Source organism: Lutzomyia longipalpis, chromosome 1 (assembly GCF_024334085.1).
Source record: "Lutzomyia longipalpis isolate SR_M1_2022 chromosome 1, ASM2433408v1".
Lineage (NCBI taxonomy): Eukaryota > Metazoa > Arthropoda > Insecta > Diptera > Psychodidae > Lutzomyia > Lutzomyia longipalpis.
The window spans coordinates 42,822,567-42,837,656 of record NC_074707.1 but is presented as its reverse complement, the minus strand read 5'-3'; the positions used below and the strand labels follow the sequence as shown (position 1 = coordinate 42,837,656).

Genomic DNA, 15,090 nt, shown 5'->3' with positions numbered 1-15,090 from the left:
GTTTACAACTTCATGGTACGCGGAGAAGGGGCTGATTCTATGGCGGATGAAGTAAAAAAGGCTGTACGCGTCAAGAGGATGGACGTGGATGAAAGTTTTGGAGAAAGTGAGAATTTTTTTTTTGACTAAAGGGATCTACGCAGCATCTGGACAACCCAAGGGGAGCCTGGAGGTTTTTTCTTCCTTGTACTCACAAGGAGATGCTCCCCACAGTAGAAAAGAGTTCCATCCATGGGCGATGGGTAAGAATTTAGTTTGTGTATGAGGAAAAGTTTCCTCAAGTCAGGATGACGGAGGTGTGTTAAGATGAAGAAAGTGGAAGAAGGTGTATTGGGGCATTCAGCAGCCCGGAATCTAAATTGTGATTTATGAACTTTCGCTGTACTCAACATATGCATGGTGAAGAAATGAAGAAAAAAACGAGGGCGAGAGGTCCCTGTCGACGAACTAATTTATATTCAAAATATATAAATCTTCAGCATCATTAACTTTATGCATAATTTATACATACACTACATAAACATAGCATACATAGCACTTGGGGAGGCAAATAACAATTCATGTTGCTTGAGAATGGGATATCTTTGGGGATCTCTCTCTCTCTAAAAAAAATGTGTGTCGGTGTACATTTGCAACTGACAGCATTATTATAAAGACGAAGAAAATCGACTGCGCACTTTTTTTTTCTATATCCTCGACCAGGATCACCTTCGTACTGGCTCTTGGGAATTTTTCTCTTGCGCCCCCGCTCCCCACATACCCATTTCCATTCCGCCTGGCGGCGGAGTCTGGTGTGTGTGTGCAACTGAAAGCCGTGTTAAGCGGAAAAGGAAACCAATTACACACGCTTTTGTCGATCGAGATATACTGTCGATGAGAAATCTCATCAATCGCGCGGTTTCGCCCACCATTCTACCCAATCCCACCTCCCACCCAGCACCAAACCCCATTCCCGAAACTTCTTGGAAAATGTATGCGTGCTGAATGAATTGCCAGGATCTGAAGAATAATAAATTTTTCCACGGGCTTTTTTTCTTCTCTCCTTGCGCTCGGCTGCCATACGGAAATTGCCGGCAAGTGAGTCAGGAGGTGTTAATGCTTTCTTAAAACACCCCAGAGGCTGTACTTCCTTCTTCAACGATCTCCATCCCATCCACATATAACTTTGTGAAGATGAGAGCGAGAAAATGAAATTTTGAGGGAGTTTGTGAAATGTTATTTCCTCCAGCCAGTAATTTGAGCTTTTGTTGAGACATTTTACCTCTTTTGTGCTTTTTCCCAGGAATTGCTTCGAATACGGATTTTAAGAGAATTTTTCTGCATTGTCATCTGTTCCGCTGGGATCTATCTATGAGGGAGACATTTTGTGGGTTGACTTAAAAATCGAATGGAATTGTGAATCATTTAAAAGAAAAAATGCTGCTGGTAAAATGTATATTCTGAGAATTCAAAAACCTTTATAATTTTCTTGCGAAATAATAATTTAAAAGAAAATTTTGAAAATTTTCCTTACAAATAAATGAGATGGCTTTTGTGTGAAAATTTTAAGGAAAAGCCAATCTGTGGAGGAAATTGTACATATTTACAAGTTCCTACAGCAACATACATGAGTTAAATTGCACAAAGACGCAATGTATATATGCGAATTTAGACATCATTTTACTGCTGCTGCATTTACCACCCACACACACTGGTTATAGAGTCATTCCACAAAGTGAATCCTTAATACTTATGTTATGCGACTTTTGCCATTCACCACTTCACCATCTTCTTTTGCCGGCAATGCAGCTCCTGGACAATTTGTGTGTGCAGAGGCAGCTTTCGTCTTACTCCGCAACAGAGAAGAGATATCATGTGGAGTGTTTTATATGACACAGACATACAGTGGTAGTGTGCCCCAAAACCGAGACAGCATGAGAGTTAGTGACACAAGATATGGGGTAAAGTCAAAGTGCACAAAAACAGCCACGAAAAATGTGTTTAAGGAGTGCCTCAGCTACTAGACGTGCCACATGAAGTCACCAAAAAATACCACGAGAGAGACAAAAAAATACACAAGAGATGAGAGAGAACAATCAGATACTCCATCCCTGCGTCATTGGCCCAGGCCACCCACTCTGCAATCCCATCAGTTCACCAGGTCAACTAAAGCACGTGGGGGTACAAAACAAAAGAACCAACTGGTATGACTTGGGAAAAAAATTGTATCCAACTCAACAAAAAGACAGAGATCTCGGGGAATGCTTAGAAGATCATTGACTTATGCTTCCTTCTCTTCAAAACCACGTTTACCCCCCTTCTTCCTTTTTTTCATCTCGTAAATATACCTCCTCTCTCACACAGCACCCAAATCCCGCTTCAGCAGCAATTTAATTTATTTTTCCTAAGAGTGCCCTCTGGCATGTTGGAGTAAAACGTAAATTGATGCCAAACCCACCCACTTTCTCTACCTCATACCACGTAAATCCCCGTAATTAATTTACATTTGTAGGATTGTTAAGGAGAAATCTCCCTCACAATACGCAGACGTGTATCTATTGACATGAAAATTCCACAATTATTCACATTCTTTTCTTCACCAGAACAAGGCCATGAATTGGAATTTTCATGTGGTGTTGTATACTATACTCTACCCATTCTCCCAATGTGGTGCGATCAATTTAAATTTCAATGGTGTGCACAGAAATGCGACAAGGGACCATGAAAGTTCCTAGACGGAATCTCATGGGAGATAATTTCCAAAATTTCTCATAGCAAAGCTCGTGGACTTTCTCTGAGGTTGTGTCTACTATGTACTGTGTGTACCATGGGGGTTAAGGAAATGCATTTTACCACACGGAGAAATTGGAAGAAATTTTCAAAGGGAAAGGGAGATGATATGCGTGGAGTTTTGGAAACTATATGTTATAATTAGTATAATGTTGGCTATTTTAAGAAATTTCTTTTTTCTCACAATTAGAATTTAAATTGGTAGAGTTGGAAAATATTTTTTTTTAACGTCTTGTAGATTTTTTTTCTTAAAAATTAATTAATAAAATTATTTTATTTTCATTTGAGTTATTAAAATGTAAAGAAATGGCTTCGGGAGATATGAATTTCCGATTCTTTGTGCCGGAAAAAGGTCAAATGCTGTGAGAGACCTTTGAGAGTCCAAAAATAGTTAAAATAGGTATTTTTTGCTCCACGTGTTCTATGTGAAACAAATATATCGCCAGAAGGCAATTCAGGGATGTATTTTCCAGAAAATAATAAAAAGGCATAACGAAAAGTCTTGTAGACTTACCAGTCTTGAATTGTGCAACAGCACTGAGAATCACGAGGAATTTTACTGCTCCCACAACTGAAGAACTTCCACTCACCATGTTCAGGAGGTTGTAAGCCATTTTTTTTTCTTTTCACACAGAAAAAAACTGTCTCAAAGGAGAGTCTTGTTGAAATCACGCACTTGTGTTCGTGTCACTCAAACTCCACGTGGGGGGCACACAGTGGCATCAATATACTCCCCAAATCCGGCGATGTATCGTCAATCGGTGATGCACGATTTCCGGACAGAAGTGTTCACTTTGCACACAAGCAATGTTTCGCTCTTAGCACCCGCACGGAAAAGTTTGTTGAGGATGGTCAGGAGGAAATTGGAGCAAATGGCGGTGCAGTGAGAAAATTGGCGGATGAGAAGTTTTCTCGCCCCCAAAGCAAGGAGTGGGTGTGATGGTGATGCTGTTCGCGCTAAGAAATTCACCACCACCGCTAGAGTTTCATCGTGGTGGTACCTGCAATGGATTTACAAGAGTTACCTTTTATTGCACTTATTTATACGCCATTAAATATATTTTATGACTACTCTCAGCTGCCGTGAGTTATTGCAAATCGTTGGAGGTGAATTAAATTTTTATACTTTTTTTCCCTGACTACCATTGCCGTTCAATTTACTTCGCGCCAAAAAATTCTACTCAATTATTCAACATTAAGTGTATAAAAAAATATATTTTTCCCAAAGTGCATCTGTAAATTTTTCATGATGCAACACCCCAAAAAGTGAGCGAGATGTGCAGATTCCATTTCCAGATTTTTCCCATCAAAAATCACAAAAAATGCAACACTATACAATAAGTGCATTAGAGGTTTTGATTAATTTTTCATTGCTCTATGCCATTGGGGAAGAGAAAAATATTTTTATTGTAAAAAGAAGTGCTTTCATAGAGAGTTTTAATGTATAGCAAACACCTATTTTGCTATTTTTGCCGTTAATTAAAAACAAATAATACATGTATATATGCAATATGCCTCCATCATGCTGCATACATATTTTTTTTATCCAACTTTTCCTTTTTTCCGGAAAATTGTGCATAAACGAAATGTTAAAATTATTCAGATGTGCGCAATAAAGTATGCTGAATTTTTTTTATCATAAAAAAAGTACAAAAGATTAATTTTTTACATTGACATATGAAACATAAGAGATGGAATTTAATTTTCCATAATAAATGTTCAATATATTTATTGGAGGTATTAACAATGAATTTTAAAATGAACATATTAAGTGTATGGGACATTATTTAAATTTATGCATAAAAAATTGCATTAAAATGTGGAAAAATGTATCAATTAAAATATTTCTTTTATGCCACGTCTATTATTATTTGTGTCCACTTTAATTATTTGTGAAAATATTCTTCTTGTGAAATGTATAGAATCATTTTAAAAATAATCGAAATATTTCTTTATTTTTTATTAAATTACATTTTTTTAAATGAAGAAAACCTATAATTTCCCTCAGTAGTATATCTAAAGTTTCATACTCAATAATTTCACGATAATATCATATTTCTCTGTAGATGTATTTATATTATTTTGATGGAGAATTCAAGTCATGAAATGAAAACACATTACTCGCGAACAATATTATATACACATTTTCATGGCATCATTAATGTGACGACATAATAATTACGTTGAACATGCTAATTGGGTATTTAACTTATTGCACGCTAAAAATATATCACATACCACAAGTTCTCTATATTTTACCATATTTTCTACGATTTATACATCTACATAGCAGCACTGCTTGTTTGTACCTTTTTTTACTCTTGACATTTTGCTTCAAAAACCAATTCTAAGTAAACAAAAAATTACCATAAAAATTTATTAAATCTCGGAAAAAATAATTATTTCAAATTATTTGTAAAAACCTTTTTGAATTATGTCGTTAAGTCTTGCACAGTTGTTAAGTAATAGACGCGTGATTATGTTTTGAAAACCTTGAAAACAGTATTTATGAAAATTCTTTGTTAGTTGTCCTAAAAGAAAAATAGTTCTCTAGAAAATTATTTTTCTATGTGAATCGCTTTTCAAGCTTTTCTAATAAAACGTTATTTTTTTTAATTCTACTTTTTGGTTTTTACGTGAATAATTTGTATAGAAATTTAATTTTAATTTTTTAAATATTTAATAAAGATATTTCTTTCAGAGGAAATAGCCACACGAACAAGCAATACGGTACAGACTTTTTTTTTAAATTGGGAGAAGAAAATCATTTCCAATTTCCAAATCTCATTTTGCTTTAACCAAAGATGACACATAGTGTCAAATTCTCGAATAAAATTCTAAATTCAGAAGCAGTCGTTGCTGTCATCAGGAGTGCATTCGGATCGATTGTGTTGCTGCAAAGCGACAGGACCGCAGAACATTTTATTGCACCTGTCCCATGCTATGGTCATAGCGATGGAACACCTACAACCCCATCGTGACATGTCATGCAATTGGGTGGGTGTGACAGGCAAAGAGAGGGGGTCCGGTTATTAGGTTTGAGACGTGGCACTTGGCGCGCAATGCACTGTCGCGCTTTCATGAATTATTGATGAGGGATACCCGAAGGAAGATGTGGAAAATCGTGTTTGTCATCGATGCATCCCCCGGGGCGCGTCAATAAATCGTCCACTACACTGCACTTCACCCCATCCGCAACTTTCTTAACAATCCCCCATTCTTTCTCAATCAATGTTGGATGATCTTCGCCCCCGAGAGAATGTGCTAGCAACTTCGGACATGACCCTATATACACCATACATACATTACATACATATGCAGTCTATGTCGAGTGCACAAGTAGTGCAACTCTATATAGCACGAAGATGATGTTGATGGTGGTGATGCTGAAAATCATGCAGTGTTTTCAACTAAGCTCGCAATGTTCGCAGACATGAGAGTTTCAATCTTGTCGCTGTACAAAAAATATACTACCTCACACAAATTTGACTAATGAATTCAAATTTTGCACTTGCGTTCTACAAACAATAGGGGTTTTGCATTTTTTTCAGAGGATATTCAGTTATTAAAAATTTGTACAAAATCCAAAAAGGAAAAGCTCAATTTTATTTATTTAAAAAAAATCTAATTTTTACTAAAAGCTCCATGCTAGGGAACTCATCATTTTTTTCTCATTTAATTCATAAACATATCAAATAGAAAGCTTTGAAGGTAAAGAGATGTCGTTGAAAGATTCTGTTACACAAGAATTTTTGCTTTTTTAAAAAAAATTCCTTCTCCTGATGAAATTTTCCGCGTATTTTCTCATTTTCCATTTTCTTTCAAACATATCGACATGGGGACAGCTTACAAAAATGAACTACGTATAGCCCCCTCGCAATGCAAGTCTGTGAAAAATGCTGAGTGCCTGTGAATGTTTCTGAATGCACACACAAGTGGAGTGTGTTTTATCCCATGGCAGAATGACCTAATACGTGATGGGGGACAAAATCCTCCCCATGTCGCGTATGTTTCACATTTTCCTCCTGGCATATGTACAGTGAAGCATAAGGCAAAAAAAAGTCAGGTCCCTGTGTCACACACATGTTAAAATAATTATGCCACTGATTGTCTCTGTGATTGCAAACCCTTCGAGGGACGTTTCTGCGTCATCCCCTTGTGGACTTTCCGTGGAGACACTTCCGCAGTGGTGCAATGGGGCCAACAAGAGTTGCACCCAATCCCTCGGTACAAAGAGCTCCATATATATATGCTGTTGTACTACACACACATATATATGACACAAAACGGGGTTGAAGGTAAGCGAGAAAAAAATATATGGCGTGTAGAAAAAAAAGAGAATAATTTTGCAGAAGTTATTGCAAAAATTTTATCTGGCACTGCTCTTTGCCGACCACTATGAGCTTTTTCCACCTGTCTGGAGCTTCATGGCATTTTCCGTGCACATCACACAAGTGAAAACAATTCTCAAAAGGGAAAATAATCCCGGACAGAGAGGAAGTAGGAAAAAAAATCTCATGATTTTCAAACTCTACTAACCTGCAAGAGATGATGGGGTAATAGGTATGTGAGCATTTGGTATATATATAGCCACAAAAGCTCCTAGTAATCTATGGAGATTATTCATTGTTGGCAGGAAATGAAGAATTCTCCCAAGGACGATGGAAACACCATGTCACACAGAAAGCTGGTGATTCGTGGAAAAATCAATTTCGATCAATTCACTTGCAAAAAGGACGACGACGACAATTAAAATAGCAATTAAAAGTGAGAAAGGATTGAAGCCGGAGCATTGTTCCATTTCTGGATTCCTTCTACATGCCTCCCCATACTCTTCCCTGGGGGCCCCTAGGCCAGGCACTGACACGATACCTAAATTAACTATTCATTTGACAGAGGAAGTGTGAGTGTATACCCCAAAGTGAACAGCACTCTATGTGAATGCAGATGACTCTCAAATTGGACTTGACACCCATTTTTGCCATCTTCCACCATCATAACTCTTTCACCATCGAGGCCGACCCTTCATTTGGAATTCTTGCCCTCTCGCAACACAAATTGGCGTTCTGGACTTAGTCTTTTAATTGACTTTAAATTACCACCAAAAAGACAAGCATGGTGGGTGGGTGGCTTAAGAAGAAAGAAAAAATTGCCATGCCCTCTACTTGAACTTGGGTGACAGGAATATCGATTACAGCCCCAAAAGTGAGAAAACCCAGAAGATATGGTGAGAACCAAAACTCTCACAAAACCATATATAGCACTTAGATGTGAAATTTCAGTCATGATGGGAAAGCATTGATCCATGCGGGAATTAATGCTCCAAAAAGTTTTAAGACAAATTCAAACTGGGTCATCTTCAATCAATCAAAGGAAGAAGATTTAGCTAAAATGCTACTATTATTTGAAAGTTAGATATTTCTTCTTATGTTGCAATACCAAAAGTTTTAGATGGTTGCAATAGTTGCAATTTTGTGTGTGGAGTATATCCTCAATCAATTGTCAAGATACTCCGAACAATACCACGTCACAATCTGACCAACCTCTAAATTGAGGTTGAAGAAACTGTTGAAATTTTGTAATGAAAATGAAAGAACATTCGAAGGAAACTTTTGTGGAAAAACCCACAAGTCTGATGAAAGTGATTAAGATTATAAGGATTCAGCATAACATTGAGATACTTTCTGTTTGTTTTTCGGTTTCTGGCCAATTTTAATTCCTCCCAAAGAAAGGTGAATTCACAAATTGTTGTAATTTCAATCGATGCGGAAAGAAATCTATAGATAACCGCACTGACTTTTTTTGCAATTTACTTCCAAAACCTCTCGAATATCTAAACTTTCTTTCTTTTTAGAACATATCTATACCTATCTAACTCCTCCAACAAAGCTATAATGAGTTGTTCACTGTTCATGAAGAAATTTAAAACTTTCAAACAAACCCGGAAATTCTTAATTTCTTTTAATTTCCAATTAGTCTTCTTATACCCAAACACTCCTCTTTTTGAATTTCCAAGATATAATTAAAACCTTTTCCTGTTGAGGCTTTAACTTCTTTTTATGGTAAAAGTGTTGGGACAAAAATCTTTTCAAATTAGATAATTTGACGGCAGAGAATTTTTTCTTTGGGATGAGGATTTGTTTTGATGCAAAAAACATTTCATAAAGTGAATTAAAAACATAATTAATTAAACGTAATTAATTAAACTTAAAGCCAATCAAATAATGAAATATTTCGTTTTTATTTCTTTTATCCTTCGGTGGGTTAATTTTATTACTAACAAACACTTTATGAAAATTTCGAAATAACATACTCTGCTGCTTTAATCTATTAGTGTTTTCACGTCAATACAAAAACCATTCGTATTTACGACTCAAAGGAGGCTTTATATAATTCTCGTTAAATCGTGACCATTGCCTATGTTTTGATCTGAATTATAAGGTAGGAATATAGGAGGTCATCAGCCTTATTGCGGAAGCAGAAGGCGCAGTAAAAAATTCCGGAGAAACTGTATGAGGGTGGGTTTATTTTTCACGTGGATTTCTTGCTGTTCAGCATGGAGGTAGAAAAAAATTAATGATTCCCGCCACAAGGTACAAATAGTCGTCGCATCAATCAATCAAAACGGAACCGGAACAGCAATTCCCGCCACTTGAGGATAAAACGTCGGAAAGGAAGGGTGACAGAAAAATTAGTTTAATTACGCTTAATTGATGCTTCCTCCCTCCCACACCCCTTGGTAAATGGGGGTGGCGGTGTATTATATATATTTTTAGCTTCTCTTAAATTCTGCACGCACCACCCCCGAAAGAGAGGGAGAATTTTTTACCTTTTGGCCCAGAGTGAGTCTCCGGGACCCCCTTAGGAAAATATTTCAATATGGATTTTCACAGAGGAATGAGTCGTGTTCATTAGGTAAATTGATTTTGGATTGCACACAAAGGTCACCGAGTCACTGAGGGCAGCTCTGTGGGTTCACAGGGAATTATTGTCAACACAGTGTGATTAATAATAAATAGATGGACTGATTATTGAGGGTGGGCATTATTTAGGCATACACATCCAAAATTTACATCCCCACTATATACCATGGTTTTACCCTCAAATTTTCCTGACGTGCTTTACTAAATTGCCCACAGTGAAGGCTTCGGAGAGTGTTTAGTGATTTGTAATCTTTACTCAAGAGACTTTCACTTATCGTTTATGTAAGTCTCAATAGAAGTAAAGAGAGAGCTCTATTAATACTGTATTCAAGTGTGAGCAAAAGGATTATGTATTATGTACACACGTACAATGTAGAATGTACATATGTTGCAAATCGGTGTGAATGAATTAACTAAAAAGTCAGCAAAGTTAAAGCTTAAACTCCTTAAATTGTACGATTTCAGGAAAATGCATGCAATAGAACCAAAAAGCTTCTTGAAAATCCCTGAAAAGCTTAGATTTCCTCTAAAATTTGTAGACAAGATTTACGACCGTGCAAATTGTAGAAAAATTGTTCGGAATTCGGTCAGCGGGGATGATTAAAAATGCAATTGTTTGCATTCAGCGACGTTTCGTAAATGTTTATTTCCTTCTTCAGGCTCTAGGGAAAATACATTAAGTTGGACATTAGGTGGCTTTTCTTCACAAAGGAAAATTCTCACAGAAAATTACAAAAAACTAATTTAACTCACTCTGCAGTTATCACATTTTTCGTCAAAAAGGGAGGGGAAAGTCTCCATAACATTTTGTATTTTCCCTAGAGCCTGAAGAAGGAAATAAACATTTCCGAAACGTCGCTGAATGCAAACAATTGCATTTTTAATCATCCCCGCTGACCGAATTCCGAACAATTTTCCTCTAAAATATTTAGCAAAACTCCCGAGAGCTTTTTGGAGCTTATGATTAATTTTGGGGGCATATAATAAAATACCCACCATTATTGCGAATTTAATTTCATTCATAATTTTGTGATCAAACAAAACTTTAATTCAAAATTAACGCAAAATCATGGAATTAATTATGACACAAAATAAACATAATTTATCGCTGGATTGTTCCATATATTTTCGGTCTATTTTTTGGTTAAATCTCAATTTGAAAATTTCATATTTTAGGGAAATTGGTGTGGCGTTAGCTATGCATGAGAAAATTCGGAAAATCTCATTCATCACAGAGATAGAGAAAAATTGGGTTGAGAGAAAATTGCAGAGAGTGGAAATTTCTTATAGAGCTTTTATAATCTTTTTGTTATGTTTCAAGACAAGTTCCTGAAATCATTTTATTTTAATTGTGTGATTTTCTACCCATTTTTTTCCTTTTAAAAATATTTTAATTAAACTAAATTTAAATTCAACAATCGGTTATAAAGCTTTAATTCAATGATTTTAATTGCATGTTGAAACAGTTTAAATTAAAAAAGTAAAATACCAGTACATGTATTGCAATTCCCCCAAAGCACTTTTACTTTGTCACACTCAAAGTATTCAAACCACAAAATAGGGTATCATTTACTGGGAAAATTGACTCTGGGAAAAAAAAAAGATAAATGTTCTTTGAAATATCATCACTCCTCTCATTCCGTGATAGCTCCTGGTAAACAATTTACAAACAAAAAGAGTACTGGTAGTACTATGAAGCGAAGAGACAAGGAGAACAGACAAAAATCCTTTCTATTTCTGTGTATAATGATTGTATTTCACGTGGTATGGAGGATGTTCTTTAGGAAAATGTTTGTTCTGTAGAACAATGCTAGGTGCCCCGGTAGAGAAACCCTTCTACCGTATATAATGTTGAGCTATGGCACTATGTGTGTCTAGGGTTGGACAGCTCTGGGTGAAAGAGTGAGATGAGTCGTTAGCTCTATGCCGCTCATCAGGCACTCATAGGTTCAGTAGCCCACTGTTGCTCGTCCGATTCAGTTCGGGACCCGTTAGCTCTTCAAATAAGGGTAGTTATTAGCCCATGTAGGAATATCGTCCTACATATCAGAAGTGGGATAGGGTCCGCGTGTGCCACTGCGTGTGGAAAACCGTGAAAATCACGGCGCGAGTGAAAAGAAAAGTGAAAATTTCGGAGACGACGACGCAAAAGGCAGCGAGACAACATGGCCGCCACCGTGTGGAGAAAAATGCGGCGTAGAAGCAGCGAAATGCGACAAGATAGGACTGCGAAGACCATCGAGAAGCGCCCCAGCAACTGTGTGGTGGAGCACCCGGCGATGGAAGTAGCGCAAGTACCCCTGAATGCCCCAGGAAAGGGAAATAAAAAGAGAAAAATTGAAAGGGGAATATGTTTCTTTGAATTGAAAAAAGTCATGATAAATTTCTGAGAAATTTTTGGCAATTCCAGAAATTTCTATGTGTTAACCCTTTTGTGTATGCTATGTGTGAATGGTGGCCACCCGCACAAAATAATTGTCTTGTCTTGTCTTGCAATAACATGTCGTAACAGGAATTCCTTTTCAGGTTATTCATGATAATTTTTGAAAATATTTCATGTGAAACTGCATAGGAAAATTCATAAGAAAAAAATGAAAAATGTTTTAAAAGTGTTTCATATGTTCGTGAAATTAGCCGAGTTTCATGAAACAAGATTCGGCGAGATTGATGAAACATGAAATGTTTTTGCTGGAATTTGACCATATCGTGACATTTCGGTCGTGCCGATTGAATACTCGGGTATTGCGTCATATTAAATGTCATTTTATATGCGTGTTTGATTGTTTTGAATATTCAAGGTATTTTGTGAGGAAATGCAAGAAAAATTCCATTAAATATCATAAAGAAATTGCTGCAGAGTAAGTAAGAAGATAAAGAAGTGAGACAGGAGAAGCTTATGAAGATAAAAAGTTAAAAATGCTATGTGTAATTTAACTCTTTTAACTACAGGAAACACAAGTCGAGAAGGCAAAACAACACGGTTGCCATGCCCATGGGAACAAAGAAGCTAAGCGCAATAATACAGCGATTTGATTCAGATTGACCGACTGCATTGACACTGAAGATTGGCTTGTAGAAGTTGAAAAGGCGCGTTGATGTATCATTGGGAAGAGAGAGTGATAATTCTTTATGCATCTATGTGATTGAGGAGACCAGCAAAAAAAAATGGTTCATTGAGCCAAAGCGAGGCTGGATTCGTGGCAAAAATTTCGCGATGAATTGTTGCAATTCTTTCCTACCGTTGTGGATTTAAGGGCATCATTGTTGACACAAACTTTGAATCTCTCACGCAACTTCTCCGCGTGCTAATTGATGCGGAACAAAACATTGAAACATAGACGATTCCAAGCAAGACAGGCGCTATTCCAAGCGCAACTCTGGGTAAAATTCAGGGCGATACCATCCGTACCGCCATGGCAAGAAGAATGACATTGGGAAGCACACAAGGAAGCCAAAAAAGGAGAATGAGTAGAAAAGCACCGAAGATCGACGAAGCTCTGAGAACTTTGTTACAGATGCAAGAAGACCGGACATTTAATTGCTCAGTGCCCAAAAATCAGCGAATCTTAAGTAAATAATTCCAATGAATTCCGAGGAGAGATGAAGATGATTAAATTAAATTTCTTGGAGATACGAAACAAAGTAGATGAAATCAATAAAAGAATCTTAAGCCTACTGAGTGTAGATCAATGTGAGATAGAATAAAGAAATTACAGAAAAGTATTATTATTTATTCGAGGTTTAATTAGATGTTTTTTCAAAACAAATTTAAAAAGATAACCTTAAGTTTACAGGAAAAAAGTGAAATACAGATCGCAAGGTAAGCCTGCTAAATAGATTGGAGAATAATTTCTTTGTCATTTTAGAGAATGGCCATACAACGAGGAAGCAACAAAGAAATGTGAAGGATTTAAAAAATATCAAATATTATATGCTCCGCTCAGACACAAGCTAGAAGTAATGAAGGAAGGGAATCTCAAGCGTAGGACAGGAATTGAGGACTGGATAGATATTAAGGAAGGCTATGTGCCAAAGTCAAGCAATGGCTGTGTGCCGCTTGAAAGCTGAGTGCGCTAAACCAAGGATTCAATATCAAGTAGATGCAATGAAGAAAAGCAACCTGAAGTGTATAAAAGGAATTAAGAACTGGATAGAAGGAAGAAAATCACTGGCCAAGTCGAGAGCCGAAGCAAGAAGACTTCGTCTTCACCTGCTGAGCCCCAGGCTTAGTTGCTTCACAGAGTTCATAGTACTATGTGTACTCGATCATGGAAAAAGGCAAAAGATTAAAGAACACAAGATGACAATGATGAAATATAACGAAAGAATAAGGACACTGGATTGACCATTCACTTCATCAATGAGGACATTGATCATATCAGGAAGGCCGAGATGTAGAACAATGCTAGGTGCCCCGGTAGAGAAACCCTTCTACCGTATATAATGTTGAGCTATGGCACTATGTGTGTCTAGGGTTGGACAGCTCTGGGTGAAAGAGTGAGATGAGTCGTTAGCTCTATGCCGCTCATCAGGCACTCATAGGTTCAGTAGCCCACTGTTGCTCGTCCGATTCAGTTCGGGACCCGTTAGCTCTTCAAATAAGGGTAGTTATTAGCCCATGTAGGAATATCGTCCTACAGTTCTCTCTTTGCATTTTACAGGAATCATCTGCTGAAAGGGAAAGGCAATCCATGGCGTGGGTGTGAGTGGTGGGAAAAGCGTGCACTTCTCACTTTGGATATCTCTCCTGTGAGTGGGTGGTTTTTGGGGGTGTTTGGAGAAGTGTGTGTGTGTGTGTGGGAAAATTTTCACCTCAATATCTATGTGGAGAGGTATGCCACCCATCCATGGAAAAGTTGGAGTGGGTGGGAAATGTGAAAGAATGTATGAAACAGACTTAACGCCTTTTTAGTCGGAAAGTGAAAACCATAAATATATCAAACTCCATTGTGGAATGTTATTTATCGCTTTACTTTTCGGGAACTTTTTCCGTAATTTGTGCCCGGAAACACTATGAAATGTGCGCGCGTGAGGGAAGATTTTCACGGAGGAGAAGAGAAAAACGTCTGTTGAGAAAAATTCAAATATGACGATGGTACGAGTGCGGTGGAAAAGGAGTTGAAAGTATTCAAACAACTCACCCTTAAGAACTTTGTGAAAGCGCAAGCACTGGCTTTCAATTCACTCTGTGAGTGAGAGCAATGAATTGGAGGTGTTGGGAAACACACCCTTTTTCAGAGAGAGCACCCTTCCAAATGAGTTTTTAATTATTTATCCCATGAAGAATGGGTGATAAATAATAGAGTTCTAATGGAGCCAAAATCTCCTCATATCATCAGTTCATGACAAAAGTTTCCCGCAGTGAAATTTGGTTGAACTAATGAAAATGCAAGCCAAA

At 37.2% G+C, this 15,090-nt stretch overlaps 1 protein-coding gene across 2 annotated transcripts in view; it reads right to left on the bottom strand.

The window, feature by feature from the left end:
* Positions 1 to 15,090, bottom strand: part of LOC129787425 (limbic system-associated membrane protein-like) — a 148,320-nt gene that overhangs the window by 104,085 nt on the left and 29,145 nt on the right. For both annotated transcript variants that reach the window (XM_055822995.1, XM_055822997.1), the window contains exon 2: positions 3,284 to 3,770. In XM_055822995.1, the coding sequence (XP_055678970.1) occupies positions 3,284 to 3,383 (100 nt within the window). In that variant the 5' untranslated portion in view covers positions 3,384 to 3,770. The remainder of the gene's footprint in view (positions 1 to 3,283; positions 3,771 to 15,090) is intronic.